The sequence below is a fragment of the Cyrtonyx montezumae genome, unplaced genomic scaffold, assembly GCF_038088225.1.
Source record: "Cyrtonyx montezumae isolate F1298 unplaced genomic scaffold, pur_monq_1.0 scaffold_0, whole genome shotgun sequence".
Lineage (NCBI taxonomy): Eukaryota > Metazoa > Chordata > Aves > Galliformes > Odontophoridae > Cyrtonyx > Cyrtonyx montezumae.
This window is the reverse complement of record NW_027071824.1, coordinates 27,883,547-27,904,967: the sequence shown is the minus strand read 5'-3', so window position 1 is coordinate 27,904,967 and position 21,421 is coordinate 27,883,547. Positions and strand designations below refer to the sequence as shown.

At 39.0% G+C, this 21,421-nt stretch overlaps 1 protein-coding gene across 16 annotated transcripts in view; it reads left to right on the top strand.

Annotated features, from left to right (window-relative positions):
- AFDN (afadin, adherens junction formation factor) overlaps positions 1–21,421 on the top strand; it is a 109,229-nt gene that overhangs the window by 83,747 nt on the left and 4,061 nt on the right. For 6 of the 16 annotated variants that reach the window (XM_065731045.1, XM_065731009.1, XM_065730999.1 and 3 more), the window contains 9 exons: positions 3,563–3,628; positions 3,784–3,857; positions 4,956–5,074; positions 6,034–6,228; positions 6,526–6,617; positions 7,029–7,217; positions 9,810–10,832; positions 15,656–15,790; positions 17,425–17,713. In XM_065731045.1, coding sequence (XP_065587117.1) covers positions 3,563–3,628; positions 3,784–3,857; positions 4,956–5,074; positions 6,034–6,228; positions 6,526–6,617; positions 7,029–7,217; positions 9,810–10,832; positions 15,656–15,790; positions 17,425–17,713 — 2,182 coding nt within the window. Of the gene's footprint in view, positions 1–3,562; positions 3,629–3,783; positions 3,858–4,955; positions 5,075–6,033; positions 6,229–6,525; positions 6,618–7,028; positions 7,218–9,809; positions 10,833–12,650; positions 12,687–15,655; positions 15,791–17,424; positions 17,939–21,421 lie in introns of all 16 variants that reach the window. The other 10 variants (XM_065730981.1, XM_065730973.1, XM_065730937.1 and 7 more) reach the window with 6 other exon arrangements.

Here is a 21,421-nt window from a genome sequence, read left to right as displayed (position 1 = left end):
CTCATAGGATAACACCTTTCATTTAAAACCTTTTTTGTGTGGTTCTCTGCTATGGCTATGCATTACAGCAATAGCTGCCATTTAGTGGTAAACAAAGAGGGTCTTTCAGTGTAGAGAATTGTGCATGTGCAGTTCAGCTAAGGAATATTGTAACCTAGGTGAACTGAAGTCTTTGTTGACTGTTTCAGGTATAATGACCATTAACTTTCAGTTAAGCCATTCATTTTTTAGCAACACTTTGTAAGTGGTCCTGTTAGCCAATTTTCAGCTGAACAGTGTAGATGGAAATTTAGAAGAGGTAATTTTTTTTTCACTTGTACATGTTGAAAGATGCAATAAATAATTATTTAAAGGGAAAAAATTGCCTTTTTTTCCCTCAACTTTACTTTTTGCAAGGATTGTAAAAACTGATTGGTACCACTAGAGCATTTACTACTATAGATAATGCTGTTTTGTTGCTTCTAGAATTTACGAATTTATGAATTAGTAAAACCACAAGGAAAAAAGCTGCTTTTTTTGCTTACTGTGTTCATATTTTCCACGGTCATTTAACTTCTCTAACATTGTGTTCTACTATTCAAACTTCAGGTTTTATAGATACATCTGAATTTGATATTCAAGGCAGGAGAAGATAAAGTGAACTGGAATGGATGCTTACTGTTATTAGTATTTGTCTGTGGGGGAATCGTTTTAATTGTGCTGACCTTCACAATCCTTTAAAAGAAAACGGATTTATAAGCAGTTTACAAAGAAACCTGTGATGTCTGTAAGTGATAGGAGAGAAATACATATGGTGCAGATGAGAATTTCACTTGCTTTAGTGTTAAGGATTCATGTCTAACTACGTATCTACTACTAACTCCAAGCCTCAGCTTCTGTTCTTGCCTTTTTGTAAGGAATTATACAGCCTTCCAAACGTGAGCCCTCTAGTTTTGAAGTGACCGTGGTGTTTTCTGGTTTCTTTGTTCTTTTCTGATAGTTCTGTTGGCTCCCAGATGTTTAAGCTGGTAAATGAATAATACTGTGAAAAAAGTACTTAAGAAGATTGATCACGAGCAGCAGTTAAAGCCAGTTCATAAACTGCAGTATGGTTATTTGTGCAATTGCAGATATTTTTGTATTACTGTTCACAAACCAATGCAGACATCGTGGACTTAAACAAGTTTCTTCTTCATTTAAGGTGTGCAATCATAATGAAGAGTAAGAAAGGTGGCATATACAGATACAGTGTGTCTGATGTAATTAACATTTATCGAAGTCATAATCCCAACTGGATTAATTTGTATGGTGTTTCACATAGCAGTACTCTTCCAAACGCTTGCTGTTCTCGCTTAATCTTTGACTACATTATGCAGTTTTTTGTCTGACTCATTAAACCCAGTGAGGTGAGTTTCTTGCTAACGACTTTTGAAGTCAGGGCTGAGTAAAGCAGCACCACTGTCAGGTCCCAAGACTTCAGATGAGTCTTGGATAGTCTTGGCTCCAAGGAAATGTTGCTTCATCTCTGAAATTACACAGAACGCATGGGGTCATAATTGCAAAGGAGTGGGTGACTCTTGCTGGTGACTCCTTAACCCATTTGGACCTAAAGGAGCTTGGCTTTGATATATTAGTGGTTGGTGGCATAGGAAAGAGGCAGTCATCTTAATGTGCAATTCCCAGAAAGAAGTAGTAACTCTTCTGGGCTGCTTCACTGACAAGATTGGAGCATTACTTCACATTTAGACTAATAAAAATACATTTTTCCTTACTACTGCTCTAGTTATCAATATCACTTCACTCTTCTCCGACCCTTGGTTTTATTTACCTGGTTTCTGTTTCTACATGGAGAATTTAGTTACATTCTTGTTTGCCTCGGTGAACATTCACATTATTTTAGGACTTTCTCTAACAACTTCATTTCTTGAACAAAATAAAAGCTTCCTATTCATTGTTAAAGTAATTATTAATATACCGGGATAACTTCTTTCTTATCTCATGAAAATTTAAATTGTTTAAGAATTCCTGGTATGAGAATTTGCTTGCTTGCAGGAAACCTGGGTGCTCTGTCACCTGGATCATCCTTCTTCATCTGCTTCACAGTTGGCTTGGGGAAGAAGATTTTTGGTTTTCATTGTGTTTATCTTCTGACTTGTCCATCTCATGACTTTTAACTGATTCTTTGGTATTAAGTTAAAAACATATAATAATATGAAGGTAATTTAATATATATATATATTCCTCCCAGTCTCAGAAAGTCTCTTTTCTTTAGTTATTTACTATAGGCATTTTTTTCTTTTTTTTCCCCCCTTTTCTTTGTATTAAGTGGTTGGTATGAGAAATGAGGACACATTGAATGCTAATCATTGGGACTCAGTAATTCCTATTCTGTGGCTGTTGAGTAAATTAACTCGAGGTTTAATAAAAAAAATCAGATCCTTCACCTCAGAGAGCTTCAACACTTGTTTCTGAAGAATCTGCACCTTTTTGTTGTAGTTGATGATAATGATGGAAGTGATGAATCCTTTTGCTGGCAAAAGAAGAAAAGGAGTTGGAAAAGTAGGAGAGTGGGAAAGTTGCATATTCAATATGAAGGCAATTTGGGGTGTTATTCCAGAAAATAATGTTATGCTAACAATTGTTCTACTGAAAACTTAATGATAATTCTAGAGTGTTCTGAGTGACGTGCAGATTAATTTAATTGGCAGGCTTTGCTATAGTATGTAATGAAATGACTGTTGTACATTGTAAGTGACAGTGTAAGGGTTTGTGATACTAATGTAGACTTCTGTGTGGTGTCTCGTAAATTTGAGCATGCAGATGATGCAGCAGCATGGCTTGAGTAGGTGCTCGTGTTCTCATGCCTCACATCCGTTGGTTGTCTAACAATACGTTTAGTGTTAACAGTCTTTATAAAATTTAGTGGAGTGCTTCTAGGCAGCAGTTTTATGAACAAAGTTGCATGGTTCTGCAGTGGACTTAAATATTGACTCTGATAGCTCTTAAATTCTTAGTAGTTAGGACATCTACTTGTTTATCTTAAAAGCAAAAGCACTGTTTGCTTCTTTTTCCTAGTTCCTTTACAGTCCTAATAAACGTAAAAAGCATTTCTGTTCCTTTTTGTCACTAGGATAGACGATCTGCTCTTTACCTTGTGTGATCTGGGCATTAGCAAGGGTAACAAGGCAGTCTTTTGGGACATAATACACAGATATATTAAAAAAAAAAAGTGTGCATTGAAAAGTGCCAATTAAGTATGTCTCATTTGAAGAAGGTTGAAACAAACTCCTAAGATAAAAGATTTAGTTGATATATTTTCTCTCTTGTTTTTCAAGCTTGTATTAAGACCAAATACTCATTACTTCTTGCAGTGTTTGCAGGTTCAAGAGGCTTAATATTAAAACTTGCTTTTGATTTTATGTGAGCTTAACTTTCTTCTGTATAATTGGTGTGTTTGTTTTTTTTCCAGGCTGGGGAAAATAAATACTGAGAATTCAGAGTTTTATCTAGACATGTAAAAATTTGAATAAAACGGGAGGAATTCTCAAGAGATTGGACTAAATTGATGTTTCTTTTTCTGTAGGGCGCTGGTCAAGACAAACTTGGGATATACGTCAAGTCTGTTGTGAAAGGAGGTGCTGCAGATGTGGTTAGTACTATTTTTAAACATAACAGATTCAGAGATGGAAAGGTCCTTTGGAAATACTTTTAAATCCTTTGTTTACTAATCTGCATGAATAATTGTTAGCATTTATATTGTTACCATCAGTGAATGATTTTTTTTTCCCCCAAATATGTAATTAGGATGGTCGCTTGGCAGCAGGGGATCAGCTGCTCAGTGTGGATGGTCGAAGCTTGGTGGGACTGTCCCAGGAAAGGTATGGAATGCTCTCTCGTGGTGTCTCTGTGTGGAAAAAAAATGCTAGAGTAACATGAGAGCTGCTCCAAAAGTAATGCTTCCCATTTTATTATGTTGGCCCACAACATCACAGGTGGATGTTGATGGTATGGCAGTAGAGGCTCAGCCTTCCCACCAATATTTTGTTATATATTGTTGCTGTGTGACAGATGGCAGTGGAGAGGCAGTCATAGGTTCATTAGGTTGGAAAGGACCTACAAGATCATCTAGTCCAACCATCCTCCTATCACTATCCCTACCCAACTACTAAATCAAATCCCTTAGCACCTCATCTAAACGCTTCTTGAACAGCGCTAGAGATGGTGCCTCAACCACCTCTCTGAGCAAATGGCATCTAACATGGAAGTGTGTATGAAACAGTGGGGCAACATTAAATTCATCTATGCAGAAAAAAATTCTCCCGTTGATGTTCATTCATGCTGAATGTTTCTGGAGACCAAATAGTGGATGCAAACACAGTGAGACATTGTGACAGCTATGACACTGTGAGCTACCTTTGCTGGTGCAGACTTTTTCAAGCACACAATGCAGGCTCTTCATCACTGGCAAAAATTCATAGTTCAGAGTGGTGACTATATTGAAAAATAGTGTTTTATAGCTGTGAATTTGTTCTATCTAATAGTGATGTTCTCTTTGTCTGTCTTGAAGTTTCCATGGAAATAAATAGGAGGCATTACTTTCAGAGCAGTCTATTGAAGAAAGACTTAAACTCATTTTTTGCGTATTGGGTTTTTACTTTCTCTGTAGGAGGTATGACGTTGCGCGTTTGGGCCCTAGTTTTTAGCAAACTTTTCTTACTCTATTTCTTAAATATTTTGACATCCAACTTATACCAGCAGAAACCCTTGTGTGTGTTTTGACTATTCAGTAATTTTATCTTCTAGTTTTTAAGTATTTTTTTTTCATAATGATTTTAAGTATTAGTCAGAAACAGTGTTTTGTCATACAAAAGGTTACAACAAAACATATGAGAAATCACATCATAGAAAATTATAATACAGAGAACTAAGCAGTATAGGGCTTGATTTCATTTAATTTGCTCTGATATCTGTTGCAGGGCAGCAGAACTTATGACGAGGACAGGATCTGTAGTAACACTGGAAGTAGCAAAACAAGGAGCAATATACCATGGCCTGGCAACCCTGCTAAATCAGCCATCTCCAATGATGCAAAGAGGTAAATAATAATAATATTGATGCAGTAACATCTGTGTAGGATTTAGAATACCATAAATACAATAATTCATAGTAATTTGACAAATTTTAACAAAACATTAAATCAGAAAATAAATTTAATTGCATAGAAAGGATTTCTTTACTTGTGAAAAGACAAAATGACTTTTAAATAGTGCTTAAGATTTTGTCTAATGTTTAATAAATGTTTTGCATTTGTACTTTAAAAAAAAAGTATTAAAAGTACAGTCGTGGTTTTTAATAATTTTTAATTAATGAAATGTAATGAATTCAAACACCATTACAACTTCAGTAGCTTTTGTACCTTTAATATAAAGGCTTCTCTTCATGGGATTTGACCTCCTTGTAAGCAGAGAGTGTAATGTAATTACTAAGAAAGAAAGATAAAACTAGAAACTGGGACGTGTTTTGTGATAGGTTTTTATTTAGCTTTTAAAGTAGCAATGCCAGAACCTTTATCTCGTGAAGTTTATGTGTCAGATCTTAAAAAGTTCTGTGATACTTTGAACTTCCTAAAGCCAACACAGGTCTTACGCAAAGTAATTTTCTAAAGAAAGCCCATTTCTGTATTTAGGATATAGAAAAGAATGGGTTAAAAGAATAAATCCCTATTATCGCGATTTGCAACGCCACTGCAGATGCCATATGCCTCTGTGGGGCTCCAAGGGACTTTGTAGTAAGGCACATTTGGCTTTTCCTAACATCATATCTTTTCAAAAGCTCTTTTGAAGCAAAGATTTTTTTTTTAATCAAACAAATCCTTTGCAGTTGATATGAGAGCGGAAGTGCATATCTGCTGAAGTAACAGTTTTAAAGTGTGTCAGTCACTGTGCCAGAAACTCAATTTTTGTTCTAAATGCAAGGTAACTCTTGTCCGAAAAAGAATACGCTAGACAGTAGTTAATATAAGTGAAGGGGGAAAATATATATCAACTGTTACAGTTTCTGACCGCCGTGGCTCAGGTAAACCCCGACCAAAGAGTGAAGGTTTTGAGCTGTATAACAACTCCACGCAAAATGGGTCACCTGAGAGCCCTCAGCTGCCATGGACAGAGTACAGTGAACCAAAGAAGCTGCCGGGAGATGACAGATTAATGAAGAACAGAGCCGATCATCGCTCCAGTCCCAACGTAGCAAGTAAGTCAGATTGTTCTTCTCATAGATGTCTCTTTCACTAACTTTAAGGGCTGTTCAATTCAGGGGAGGGGGGAGGGTTATTTGAATAAAAAGAAAACCTAATTAAAAAATAAAAATAAAAAAGCGGGATTATGTTTAAGTTTGAAATAATGATGTAGTTGTAATGTTTGGAGCGAGCCCCATGTTAGATTTATTCAAAGGAAACTTATGTACTTATGTTGTGAATACGATTATTTTATTAAGTTATGTAAATTAATATTAACAGGCATGTAAATGCTTCCTTTAACTTTCCAACAGATCAGCCTCCAAGCCCTGGGGGAAAGAATGCTTATGCATCTGGAACTACCACCAAAATAACCTCAGTCTCGACTGGAAATCTTTGTACAGAGGTCAGAAACGGCAAGAAAATGCTGGCTATTAAATTTTCCTTAGCTATCAATGGATCAGCGTGCTTGAGTCAAACCAGTATCTCAAGTATTTGTACAAAACGCTGGTGCTAGTGACTGAGTGGTGTTTTTATGGTTTAATGAAAGACTGACAGAACTTGGTGAGATTTCATTAGGTTTTGCTCGTGAAGCTGTCATTGCGATTTCTTTGGCTTGTGCAATATTGCATACTTGTTTTCAGACCGTAAAAATATTAGTCCTAACCACAGTTTATGTTTGACGACCTCTATTCCAGACAAATAATTCTCTCACAAGGCAAAACAAAACACTTAAGAAACGTGTGGTTAGAAAAACATTCTGTACAGATCAGTGTGATTAGAGAACTCTATCTAACGTTCATTCTGTCTTTTTCAGGAACAAACTCTGCCTCCACGACCTGAAGCTTACCCCATCCCAACACAGACCTATACCAGAGAATATTTCACATTCCCAGCTTCAAAATCCCAGGATCGAATGGGTCCAGCTCAGAGTCAGTGGCCAAATTATGAAGAGAAACCGCAGGTCCAGGCAGACAGTAATCACTCGATCAATACTACAATGCAGGTAGAAGCATTTCTTTTTCCTAAGTATAAGAGGCAGATGGAGGGGAGGGGAAGAAACTGTTTCAGTCCCAGTTTGCTGGAGGCATTTTTGCAGAACTGTCAACTCTCTATGATCTCTGAGCTGATGAAGATTGGTTAAACCAAAGCAAAGATAAAGGGGAGTAACTGTACTTCTGCCAAGATTGGTTTGGGATCAGGAGCCCTGCATTTTATTTTTTTTTCTCTGTATAATTTTTATTAGCAAGTTATGCAGACCTGTTTTCTGGGATGTTTTAAGTCCTTGTTACTCAGGACAGTGGGTAATAAATGACAGTAGGGTTTATCTTGTAAAATATTTTGTAGTTTTCTGTAAACTAAATCCTTCACTCCTCTACGAAGGTTTACATGGAAAAAAATCTCTCTGCCTGCAGGGTGCATCATTTAAGTGACAGTGAGGTATTAAAAATGAAATAACACAGTATTTTGAAAACTATCCAAGGTCTTTGCAGGAAACACACTCCCTTCTCTCATTAAAATAAACAACAACAACAAAAAAAAACTGGGACAAATAAAAAGCCCTTAAAAGTGCATTTATTATTTGTTTTTACTTCCATTTATAACTGCCCTGCTATCAAAATGCAAATGCTTCTTGACCTGAAATGAATTTACCTCTATAAAGTCAAAAGATAATGTTACACTTTGTAAATGGGGACTTTACCCAAATCCATATAGGAAATGAAACCTTGGTAGTCTGAATCCAGTCACTGGAGTGTCTTTTTTTTTTTCTTTTTCCTCTCTAATCCACCAAAGACAGCTTCATCACTCAAATACAAAGAGAAACAAAATACTTGTTTGTTGCTTGGTCATTTTGGGTTTGTTTGATATTTATTTATTTATTTATTTATTTTTGCTATTCTTGATGTTTAATTTAGGGTCAGTATGCTTTACTTTCTGAAAAGCAGTGTCATCTAAGTTAAGTTACTTTGATACCATGTCATAGAAATGAACTAGGAATTGATCAATTGAGTGCTCCCACATATACTAGCGATGAGGGAGGAAAGTTACTTGGATAAAAGCTTACTTCACTGAATGTGTGAGTTTATTTCAGTACTAAAGATATCAAATCACAATTATTCCTCCAGTAAAGAAAATAAATGTTACACTTGAAGTAGGATGATAATTTTGAAGGAGCATGCTGCGAGTTAATGAATTTGTCATGTGACTATGGAAATATTTTGCTGAATTCCTTTGCTTAACTCCTTCATATTTCATGATTTCATCTCACCTTATCTGAGCTGTGTAGTTAACATTTGGCTGTCTGCGTAGCTGCTGTGGCACGGGGAGGCTGGTATTTCCATCTCGCCTAATGGGATGAACTGCCATCTGGATGGGCACCTCTCCCCTGCTTAAGGGAAGCTTAAATGACTAGCTTAGACAGGGCAGTTAAGATGAACCCCATCTGTTAAAGTTGTTGACTGATACAGAATTTGAGCTATGGTCTTGCGGATTAAAATGTTGAAGTGTTTTTATAAAACCAACAGCTAGGAGCTTTAGCTCCCTGCCAAGCATTGTAAGTATAGACATTCTTTTCTCCACCATGCAATACTTCTAATTAAAATGAAGGAAAATACACTTTAATAAATAGACAAATAAATCTTTCCAACTTCTCACTGATGCGAAATGCCTGTTTTCTGCTCTAAATGTATTAGTGAACTGTTTGGTTAGGTGCATCTCTACAGCAAATCTAACACAAATAACTGTGTGTTCAGATCTGCTGGACTAGTAGAGCATAAAAAATACACTTGTTCATCTCAAAGAAGGCATTCTTTTGAGGTTACAGCTAAGGTCATTGATGGAGGAAGAAGAAAAGAAGTTTGCTTTGTTAATCTTCTCTCAGTTGTTGATAATTGGTACATTATGTGTTGAGTGTTTAGTATTTCCTAATGTTCAAAGCATGAATATTTGCTGCAAGAAAACGATTAACAGATTTGATAACCCTAATTTAGGGCCTGGTATTCCCTTCCAGAAAATTTTACAGCACAGTGGTACCTCTGGCTTGAATACAAAGAGGCTTGGTGTTTGACACGTTAACTCCATGCCCCAAAAACAGGTAGAACTAGATAGGACTTTCCCTATTCTATATCCATGAATGGCTGTCATAATGAGAGTTTCCAGCTGAGTCATCTCTCTTATTAACAGGGGAGGATGGGCAGAGGCTCCCTCATCTTTTCCTCAGCAGCCTTTCTGTTTGCCTTCCCAATAGGAAAACACTTCATCAAACCAGCTGAAGTCTGAATGGCAGAGCTGGTGTGCTCAGAGCTGGTGGTGCAAGCTGCTGGGGCTCTTGCCCTCCTATGGTAGGGAGAGTCCTGAGGAACTCTGTGAGCTGGGGAGGCTCAGCTTATGCACTGTTTTGTGTTCTTCCTTTCTCCCAGTCCAGGTTTCCAGGCAGAATGTTGTTAAACTTACTGATCATGGAAATGCTGAACTTCTCCAAAAGTAATTACCTTTAGTAATAAGAATGCAGTTTGCAAGCCATTTAGGCTTTAAGTATTTCAAATACATTTTAGTAGAGGTGGATTATGAAATAGATGCTTTGTTTAATTTTTTCCAGCGCGTGGCTCGATCCCAGGAAGAACTCCGAGATAAAGTTTTCCAGCCAGAGAGGAATCGTTTGGAAGTTGTTATCCGGAAGGACATAGAGTACATTGATCGGAAGTCAGACAGCGATCAGTGGATGAATTCATCTGTGGATTCTAGCACATCTAGCCAAGAGCACCTGAACCATACGTCTAAACCAGTTTCACCTGGCTCTTGTTTAACTAAAAGTGGACCTGGCCGTTGGAAAACTCCAGCGACAAGTCAGCCGACTCCGGTGGCCATTTCCCAGCCCATCAGAACAGATCTTCCTCCCCCACCGCCACCTCCTCCAGTGCATTATGCGGCTGAGTTCGATGAGCCACAAATGGATTTGCCTCTGCCTCCCCCTCCTCCACCAAACCAGGTAGGAGCACAAGCATCTTCTCAGGTGGCTGCTGCCGAGCGTAAAAAACGAGAAGAGCATCAGAGGTGGTATGAAAAGGAAAAGGCACGTTTGGAAGAAGAACGAGAAAGGAAACGCCGCGAGCAGGAGAGGAAACTGGGCCAAATGCGTTCGCAGCCACTGATTCCTCCCCAGCCTGTGGTTCCTCCTGTTTCCCTTCAACAAGTGAAACCAGAAAAAACTTCAACTTTCCAGAGGTCTCAAGAAACAGTCATTCGAGAGCTGCAGCCGCAACAGCAGCCTCGGACTATTGAGCGGAGAGACCTGCAGTACATTACTATCAGCAAGGAAGAACTGTCCTCTAGTGACAGCCTCTCTCCGGATCCCTGGAAACGAGATGCCAAGGAGAAACTGGAGAAGCAGCAACAGATGCACATTGTGGATATGCTGAGTAAAGAGATTCAGGATCTTCAGAACAAGCCTGATCGTACAGCTGAAGAGAACGACCGCCTGCGCAAACTCATGCTAGAGTGGCAGTTTCAGAAGCGACTTCAGGAATCAAAGCAAAAGGATGAAGATGATGAGGAAGAGGAGGACGATGATGTGGATACCATGCTTATCATGCAACGACTGGAGGCAGAAAGAAGAGCAAGGGTAAAATGGGATAATCCTTTCTAGACAAAAGCACAGTAATTGTGTGTCTTGGTGGGTTCTCTGGATTTGTCTGAGTGTTTTGATGTCCTAATAGGGTAAAGGAGAACAGAGCTGCCTCGACTGTCTTTAGTTTTTAAAATTGCTGTAGGAGCTTTCAGTTGCTTACAGTGGCTTCACCAGTTAAACCGTGAATTATGGAAGTGTCATAGCTACCTAATACAGAATCTATGTTGGCAGTCAAAATTACTTTTCTTGTTGTAGCTGCAGAAATTCCCTATATACAAAGGGATTTAGCTGTGTAACTGGAGCAGGATTAGGAAGTTAAACATTGGATAGAATTTGCTTGCGGGAACTCAAGCAAAAATATTTGAAGTTATGAAAGTCTGTAGCAGAGTTGAGAACAAAGAACAGTGTTTTTTCCTTTCTTCCTCAAATATTTTTACCTGTAAGAGTTCTTACTTATAGTCTTGGAACTGAAATGGACACTGATACGTGATGGAGTTTCCACCACGTTAGTCCACTCCAATCAGAGGCTGAGGTGTGAGGCAGATGTTATCTCTGCATTTACCACCTCCTCTGTGGTGACGCTATCAGCACTGGGTGGAAGCATTAGGTTGAGCCGTGTCGTGCTGTATCAACTTGTACCCTGCCTAGGACTCCAGCTAGCAGATTTTTCCTGTTGTGCGGTTCAATCAGCATCAGATGGAGCTTGCTTACCTTAGCTTCATACTGTAAAAGACCATAATATATGTACTAAAATCATGTAGCTGAATAGTGTGGCAAAGACTTGATCGCTCCACTGCTAGTTGCTGTCTCTCAGAGTCCCCGGAATCTTTTGTTGGGAAACAATTCATGTAGGAGAATTTTTCTTCTCTGAACAGCACTGATACCAAAGCTACGTACCAATAACTGCTTTCACAGGCTTAAAAACTATCTCTGTAATTTGCTGTCTTCCGTTTATCTTCAAAAATTGACTTAATTCTGTGATAAGCAGTTTCTGCTTCTTGAGAAATGTTTGCGTGTGTATTTTGGCATTCAGAAGTTGCTATCGGCTTGAGTAGTATTTGAGTTCAGGATTGCTTTGGCAGCTTGAATCTCTAAACTTGCTCTTCTCCTGTTTGCTGCAGTCTGCGTTGCTTTCCTGTTTTCTTGTGGCTAACTTTATTACTGTTTAAAATAATAGATACTTCAAGCTTGGAAACTGAAGAAAGGAGAAGAAATATATCTTTGGAGAAACGGTTGTGTTAAAGCTCAGCACTGCTAGCATGTAACTTGTAGGATGAAGGCAGTTACCTCTAGGCATACAAATCCATATAAAACTGCCGTTTTCACACAAATCTTCAGCGTTTTACTGCAGCAAAGCTAAAAAAAAGCCATGTGTCATTAATGAAAAGCCAGCTGCATTGCATAGTGTTTTATCAGTCTTCTTTGCAAGTGCTGGATTTCTAATATTGTTTGTGCATGATGTTCTTCCAGCATTTTGGAACACTCTGAAACTAAAAAATAGCAGTAGTTTTGAGCAGAATTGCTGTTTGCATTTGAGTTATGTTTCACTGTCTGTACTACTAAGAGATGCACTAAACGGCATCTGTAGAGGAAAACTGAGCTTTTCAATGAGTTTAAACAGTACTGATGAAAGAAGTGGTTGTTTCCTGATTGTTTCCTTGTCTGTATTTCAGCAGTTTGTCGAGTTCAGTTTGTCTTTCTGAAACATCTGACTTAACAAATAAAAGAAAATGCATTTGAAATAGAACAAGTCTAACCTACCTTTGTTTTCACTGTGGATCTTCTTTTTTTCCCCTTTCTTACTACCTGCAGCAGACTGCTGTGCCAGCAATCTCTGTTCTAGACTTGGTATGTTTGTTTCTTTCTCCTTAATATCTATCACATTTCAATTTCTGTTATTAATAATAATCATCTTCTGTGCCTTGGATGATGATTTGCCATCTCTGGGTGTTCAAAAATCATTTTGATACAGTAAACAGTAAGTTAACAATAAGCATGCATTTGAATGTTTCCAGATGTGGTGACTCCTTCCCCCCGTGTTTCTCTCCTTTTAGATGCTGTGTTCTGCTTGCAGGCTTGATTTGTTTGTTGTAGCAGCAGCATAATGTAAAGCAGTGTACTTGGTGTTTTGTCGTTGTGTTGATGACATCTTACTAAGCAGTTTGAGTGATCAAACTGTGAGGTAAGATTTCTTCCTTTCCCTCCCTGGCCTTCTGGTTTTAGAGACGTTTTAGCAGCACCATTCCCTTCTGATTTGAAGTCAGTAGTCCCGAGAGCCTAATAACACAGAATATTTAAATTCTGTTGGTGACAAACATGCACAGCTTACTATGATTAACACAGTATTTAGCCACATGATGAAACCTGCTGTTACAAGCATGGGTTTTACCAACCGAAGTAAAAAACTGACCGTAAATTCAGGAATTACTTCTGAACTACCATTTCCAAGTAGGTCACCTAAATTACTGTATTCTGTTTTCCTAAATGTCAGTTTTTAATGGTTCATATTATTGTCTGTTGTCTAAAACATGGCAGGCTTTCAAAGTGAGCATGAACTGCTAAGACCTCTTTATGGTTACCTCTTTATTTTGTAGCTCTCGTTGGAAGTGGGTACAAGGGGAGGAAAAAAAAGTTTTCTTTCTAGATACAGAACTGTATCACCTTCAGAGCATATTCTGTGTCATTACTGTGCTAAACTGAAAGAAGGGTAATGGGTGCAAGTACTGTGAGTATCATTACTCTGTGCTGCTGGGAAAGAATTATAAGCTTTGCTGTTCGAAATACAGATCTGGATTACTACTCCTGTTTATTTAGTCTATGGAGCTGTGACCAGGGTAGGGTTCTTTACCAGGTAGGCTGTAAGATCCTGGACTTTTCTGCTACAGGAAGTTGTGAATTCACACTGTATCAGCAGCCTTAAAAATGGGTTAGGCAAACTCACAGGCCTTGCATCTGTCAGTAGCTAATTAAATGGTTACACGAGAGGCTGCATCCCTAGTGCAGTGCTGAATGGTGGGGAAGTGAATCGCCCACAGAAATGGCAAGGCTTACGTGCAGTGCTCCTCCCCACTGTCAGCCACAGAACTGCACCATATGGGGCAAAGCAAAACAGTACGAGCTCTCCTTTGCTACTAAGCACAGAGGTATCCATGCAGTAATCTGGGATCAGTAATTACTGTGTTTAGGCCTTTACTCTAAACATGACTGGGACAAAGTCAAAGAATTCTGTAGTTTTTTTTCTTCTGTGCAATTTTTGCCTTTTTTTTTTAGAGGAAGTTTACTTCTCTTCCATGAACTCTTCTGAATTAGTAGCTGTCTTTCCTTTTGACAGCATTATGTCCTCTGCTAAAACAAAGTCTTAATAAACAAGACAGACAAGGTCTTAATGCAAGTAGATGGTAGATTAATCACTTCCTTCCCTACCCTACGTTGTATACTGCGTTTCATGTTTCTGTGAGTTAAGAATTACAGAGCTTACAAATAAGGCAAATTTACTCAGAGGTATCATCACTCAGTACACATTAGCCCAAATGAAATAGATTACTGTGCTCTTTAGCTTTCGCCCTTAAAATATAGGGGTTGTTATCACTTCAGCTTGGAGGTGGTTTTGCTGCAGTGATTTCTGTAGCTGTTCTAAGATGCAGGCAGCTAGTGTTCACACAATGCTGCTGCATAAGAGGAAAATGCTACAAGATCCACAGTGGGAAAATAAACATTAGAAAGCCTGTCAAATGAAAAAGAACAGAGTTTTGTAGAGTTGATGGTAAAAATTGGTTAGAAAACCTCGGGCCGGAATCTGATACACAATTTATATACATTAAAGCGCATTTCCTATTAAATTACAGAGACTGCAGGAGGCACACAACACACATCTACATGCAAGGTCTTCTTGAAAAGTCCTATTAGAACTAAATTTCTTACTATCATCATTGCTTTGTTCCTTGAGAACTGTTCTGTATAAGTGAAGCTGGGTTGAGAAACAGCAGCATTAAGTGCAGCATGTAGTAAAGTATGCCAGTCAGTGGCAGGATCTTAGGAAAAAGCATGAAACATGTCACAGTAAAAGGCAAGGCAGGATGCAGTCTAGTTGGTTTCTATTTATGAATGTTATAAAGTCAGTGAATACTCCTATCCAATAAGAGCAGATCCCGTTAGCATCAGAGAAGCAGGCAAAGTTTGGGGTTTTGCTCATTTTCCTTACCTGTGCAGTGTTTATCATAGGCATGTATGAAGCAGTGCTTGTCTCTTGGACATTAGTTGTTCTTGTGAGCAAACATTTCTTTGCCTCGCTCTGCTTTTTCCAAAACACGTACAGTGGGAGGAGATTTTATTTATCTCCTGAGACTGTTTGCAGACGTGCTGAATGAGCCTGTAACTTTAACTGGATAGACCCTTTGACTAATGAGTCGTGATTTTTCCAGTGCTTAAATGCTAATCCCAAATGAAAAACCAATTGGCTGCCAGAGCTGTGGATTGTTGGTTCCAAAAATTTCACTTTGCTGCTCCTGGAGGCTGGTTGCTGAAGCAGTCTGGAGCATGTACCACCTCAATCTTCTGCTAGGGGTTCCTTATGACTGCTGAAAATGTCTGTCTGTCGGTTTTTAAGTGCATAGTTCTGTGCATCTGTTTTCCCAGCTTTTAAGAGGGATGTTAGGGAAAAGAGTGTCAGAGTTCACTCTTAACAGAGGAAAGCAGTGTTGTTTAGCACAGCATCTGCTACTGAATTAATTATTTTTATATACGAATACTCAGTTTATAGTTGTTTTGAACCTCTACCTATGTGAGCAATGAAAAAATTAAAGGTGTGTCTCTGTTAGTTACAGGATGAAGAACGCAGACGGCAGCAACAGCTGGAAGAAATGCGCAAGCGAGAAGCAGAAGACAGGGCCAGGCAAGAAGAGGAACGCCGACAACAAGAGGAGGAGCGAACCAGAAGAGAGGCAGAAGAAAAGGTTATGGTCCTCTGAGGGCACCACACGTTCTTACAGGCCCCTCCTCTATAGCCTGGCTAGTAACAGCTTACTTTGGGGTCATCAGGGGTTAAGTGCACAAAATTGGTAGGCGTTCCAGCTGAAGGTTTTTAGCAGTGACGAGGGCTTGTTTTCAGAAGTTAGGGTTGAATCATAGAACGGCCTGGGTTGAAAAAGACCTCAAAGATCACCTCGTTTCAACCCCTCTGCTGTTGGCAGGGTCGCCAACCACTAGAGCAGGCTGCCCAGAGCCACATGCAGCCTGGCCTTGAATACCTCCTGGGATGAGGCATCCACCACCTCTCTGGGCAACCTGTTCCAGTGCATCACCACCCTTTCAGTGAAAGACTTCCTCCTGATATCTCAAAAACCTCCTGGTCTTCTCAAAAACAGGCGATCTTGGTTTCTAACCACGATGCAGTGCTACCAAATGTTATGATCTTATGATGTGGAATATCAATAATACAACAAAAATCATAAAACCATAACACCAAATGACATGTGCATCACGCATTTGAAAGGATTTTCACTGACAGATCTGGACTGAAGTGCTTGTGCATCTACCAACTAGGATCTCAGTACCACCATCTGACCACTCTGATAACTTCAGAGACAATACAAGGAAGCAAGTTTCTTGTCTTTGGTCTACATAAACAAAATGAGATTTATTTATTTGTTTATTTTAGAGTAACAGACTCAGGGTACTGAGCAGCTAAAGTAGATATTTTCAAACACATAAATGAAGAACAAAAAGGGATGTTCAAAACGTCATATATTCCCAGAACAAGTTATAGTATGCATAGACAAAAATTTTTTTTGAAGATGTGTACTTGGGAACCACACATTACACATATTACCAAGTTACGGGATAAATAATGAAAAAATAAATGTATTGATTTATAACGTGGCTTAGACGAGAGCTGAACAAAATCAGATGCTCAGAAGTTTAAAAACAGGAAAAAAATCTTTACAATTGGAAAACAGACATTTTTCATGGCTATTGCCTTTGTGTAAGTATCACTTGCACATATTTTTTTCTAGAAATGTGCTTCTTATCAATGCTTTTATAAAAAGCATCATTTGATGTTAGTATTTAAAAGGTTCCTGTAATTGGATTTTTATGTGAAAGTAGTTTTCCTGCTATTCATACTTGAAGCTTCATTAGGAGTCGTATATTCCAAGGCTCCGTTTAATATGCATTGCATAAGCCTGCAGTAGGATTATAAAACTCCTTTTTTAAGATGGTAGTTAATTTCAGCTATTTTCTCTCCCATGGATTCTTTACAGCTTTAGTGAATATACCCATTATTAACTGTAGTTACATTTTCAGTAATAAATGCAGGAGCTGCCCTTAGTTCATGTAGGCAGTTGCCTTTAGCTTTACACCGCCCCTAGTAAACCCAGAAATAACAGCCACGCTGTGTTATGGGGAGAAGGCCTTTCTTTTCACAGTAGTTAATACTCTTTGCATGAGTTCATGCAGAAGCACGGCTCATTGCCAAAAAAGGAGACAAAAAAAAAAAGATGCTTGTAGCTCTCATGGAAACTCAAAGCTCCTAGAGATTGAAATGTCTGCCATACTGACCAGTGCCTTTTTTCCCCCTCTGGACTTACAGAGGCGACAGGAAGAGGAGTACTACAATCGCTTAGAGGCTGAAAGGCGCAGGCAGCACGACGAAGCAGAACGAAGATTGCTGGAACCAGACGAGCCTGGTCTGTACAGACCTCCACTTCCACGGGAATATGAACTCCCATCCCCAACCCCTTCATCTAACGCTCCTCCTCCCCCACCTCAGCGAAACACCTCTTACCTCAAAACACAGGTCCTCTCCCCTGACACGATTTATACTGCCAAGTTTGTTGCTTACAATGATGATGATGAGGAGGAGGATTCCAATCTAGCAGGTCAGGATAAGTACTCCAGCACAAGAAAATCTTATGGTGACTTTCCTCCTGCCACCCTTAAACCACAGCAGCCTTCCCGCCAGCCTCGCCCCGTTTCAGATGGCCTCTTTCTTTCCAACTCATTCCAGTCATCTCCAGTCAATGCCAACAGTACTTCTGCCAAAAAAAGCCAGCCCCCGCCCCCACCAAACAAACCGAGTTTCATCCATGCCAGCAGCTCTAAAGGTAGACACCATGAAATCGATCTTCTCCACAGAACTATCCTCACGTTTTCAACTCTGATGCTGTAGATCAAATCACTTCCTTTGTGATTTTTTTTCCACTTAATCACTGTTTTCACTATGGTGATCTAACTTAAATCCTAATATTAATGTGAATCTTCCCGTTTTTAATTGTTTTGATCTCTCAAATTTCCTTGTTCCTTACCCCAGCTCTTCAAAAGTAAAAATTCATCTTTCACACAATGGATTAAAATTTATTTTAACTATTACTCAACCAATTCAAAGTACTGTTGGTTTTGGCTCTCACTCTGTATCTTTCAGTGATTTGTTTTGTATGAGCACTGGTTACTCAGGGCATCCTGAAGTGTGTCGTTCTTGACCGCAGAAATCTTCTTCTATTGGGTTCGTGAACAGAGCTATTGTCTGCTTTTGGTTTCGGTACCAGGGTTCTCTTTCTTAATAACGTGTGCAAATGGCTTTAAAATGACTTTACTAGGTACAACTCTTAAATTTGAAAGCACCAACAGATAGACAGAACGTGCAGCAAGCTGAATTCATTCAGCACTATTTCTGTACTTCTGCTTCGTATGGTGCAGCTTTCTTGTACACAGGGACAAGAACCTAAATTTCATCTGTGTGCCCTGTGCATTGCTCTTCCCCTACCCCTTTCCACACCCTTATATTTTTCTGCCTCCTCATCTTGTTTCTCTTATAACTCCAAATGAGCAACCACAGTGGAGTTATATCTCAAGTAGAGTTCTAGTTGCTATTTACTTCAGAACCATATTTTTCCCATATTATTTTAGTTACACTCACGAATTTAACAATGATTCAGTTTAAAGTTCCATGCTATTTTTTTTGAACCTGCTTCAAAGGAAAAATCTTACATACTTCACTCTTCGAATATGCAGGTATGCACAAATCCTATTCTATGTGCAGTTTATGAATAAGGGAATGTTGTCTTTAAATAGCAGCATCTGCCAGCACTTCCCCTACATCTGTATTCTTCTGAAGGGAGTGGTAGCCATGACGTTCTCCTAGTTCGATCTTGCTTCTGTTAGAATTCAGTCGATGTCTTGACAACCAATTCAGCAGATGAAATCATCCTCCTAGAATGGGAAGTAATGAATCACCCAGGAAAGCAAGGGAAGATGTCTGTGCTGGCTTCTGCCTGAACAGACAGCCTGCTGACTAGACTGAAGTCTCAGCAGTCAAATGTGAAAGCCTACATATGGCATCCTTGTTCCCCTTCTTGGTCACTTAATGAGTATAGAAAAATACTAGATTTCTTTAAATAGAGGTATGGTGTTCTCTGGTCATAGTGAGTGTGGCGGCCACAGAACAGGTACCGTTTATCAGAAGCACTTCTAACACAGCTGCAGTTGTGTAATAATATGGTTTAGGGAATGTATGGAACTGTGCAAGTATTGTGCAAGTGCACAATACTCACTGCTTCTTGCCTTCATCCTTTTCAGCTGAGGCTTGTTTTCCAGCAAGAAATCCCATTATTTGCAGGGCATGTTTGCTTCTGACACAGACAGCTTCCAGGATCACAGAAAAGCTCTGCACAACATTGTATAGCTTTGATATTCCTGAAGGGTCAGAGTTCAGCTCTGTTACGATTACTGCCCGACTAATATTGTTGATGCCTAGCAGCTTCACTGTTGGGGGTCAGCACAGCATCCTAGGTGCATAAAAGATGTCTGTGCTGCTAATCATTTTGAAGAGAGAAAAATAAGTTTCTTTAATCTAGTATGGCCTGTGAGATCTCTTGATGTAGTGGCCCCTATGGATTCTACAAACTCATCAGTCACTGTGCTCTTGCTCTATCACTGTCTCCAAATCTTAAAAGAAGGTGAGAAAGGGCTTTTGCTTTTTACTTGTCTGGTCATTACACGGGAGTATAAATAGACACACTTTATGGAATCTGTGCTACGTTACAGATGCAGGTGTTTCAGTTACATGCCTATTATGCAAGCAAGTCTACTGATAAACCCACAGAAGCTGATCTCATATCTCAGTTTTCTCACAGAAGCAGTCTAGTTTTCAAACTCCTTATATTGCAGAGAATTAAAGTGTTAAAGAATGATGAGAGCTACACATAAAAGGTTCTCTTTAAACACTCGGTCTACATTGCCATCAGCCCCTATTCTGAACCGTGCTTCTGACATGGAACTTTTCTGCTGTATGTACGTACTGAATTTTTATTCTTTCAAGTACTTTCTTTTTCTAGAAACTCTTATTTGACACTGACTCAAGCATAAATATACCTTCCATCACAGGGTATAGAATTCCAAAGGCCCTTTCTTCCTTTCCTTATTTGTCGCTTTGAAAGCTGTACGTGTAATAAATTAAGTAACTAGAACTATCCATCACTGGTTGTCACCACCACTCTTGCTGCCCCCCATCATCCAAAACACAGAATACCATTAATGGCATCTCAATCCTCCCAATCCTCCTGCTTTCTGTTAACATCTATGGAAAGATGAATCTCAGGACAGTGAAATGTTCAGTGATACTCTGTGTGTGTACGTGTTCATATTCTGGAAAACATTCAGAAGGACAACCCACAAAGACTTGATTAGGTTTTGGTAACGGTTAAGGAATTCTGTAGTATGATGCTTCACCTTTAATAACCTAATTCATAAACCATACAACTAATTCTGAATACTCTTATTTCATAATTTTTAAATTAGCCATGAGAACAGGTTAACCTCACCTGATTGCTCAAGCTTCTATGAAGACTGCCTGCGTAACGTACAAAGCCGTTTGCACAAAATGCAGAATTCACTGTGCAGTTTACCATCTCCCATCTCGCTGACTCTTGTTACATTACTGTCCTTTACAATTCTTTTCTGTTCTGAATGCTAACTCTAAGTAAACCACGCTTCTGCAAATTTTGCTCTCGTAACCTTCTTCCACTGGGTTGTTTAAGAACATTGGCTCCATCAAGTAACCAAAGGAAAGCCAACACCAGTATCAAAACTGCTGCTGGAGCATGTGGAAACAGTATGTTGCAAGCAGGGAGGGGTGGTACTGAATGTATGCAAGACTCATGTCTGAAAGGAAAGAAATTCTTCATTCAACTGCCCTATCTAGTATGATCTGATCTGCTACAAATTTGGGGTGAAAAATATTTAGCCAATGATACGCTTGCTAAATTTGCCTGTGTGTTCCAGCTTCATACCGTCTCTTTTACTTGCTTGAGTACTTGTGAGAAGTTATGTATACCAGTGGAAGAAGCAAACATTTCGTTCAGTACAGAATAAGGTTCACAAGACATAACGTACAATATTTGAGACCAGAACTGTCTGGAGACAAATCTGACTCTTTATTTTTAACTCTTCCTGGCAGTCATTAAGCTAACACGGTCTTGAATGCAGTATAAATTCAGTAAACAATTTGATTGGAAAGAAAAGGTTTTGTCTTGTGGCCTTTAGAAAGATTTAATGTAATGTGTAAAACCTGTGTGTTGTATCAACTTAAA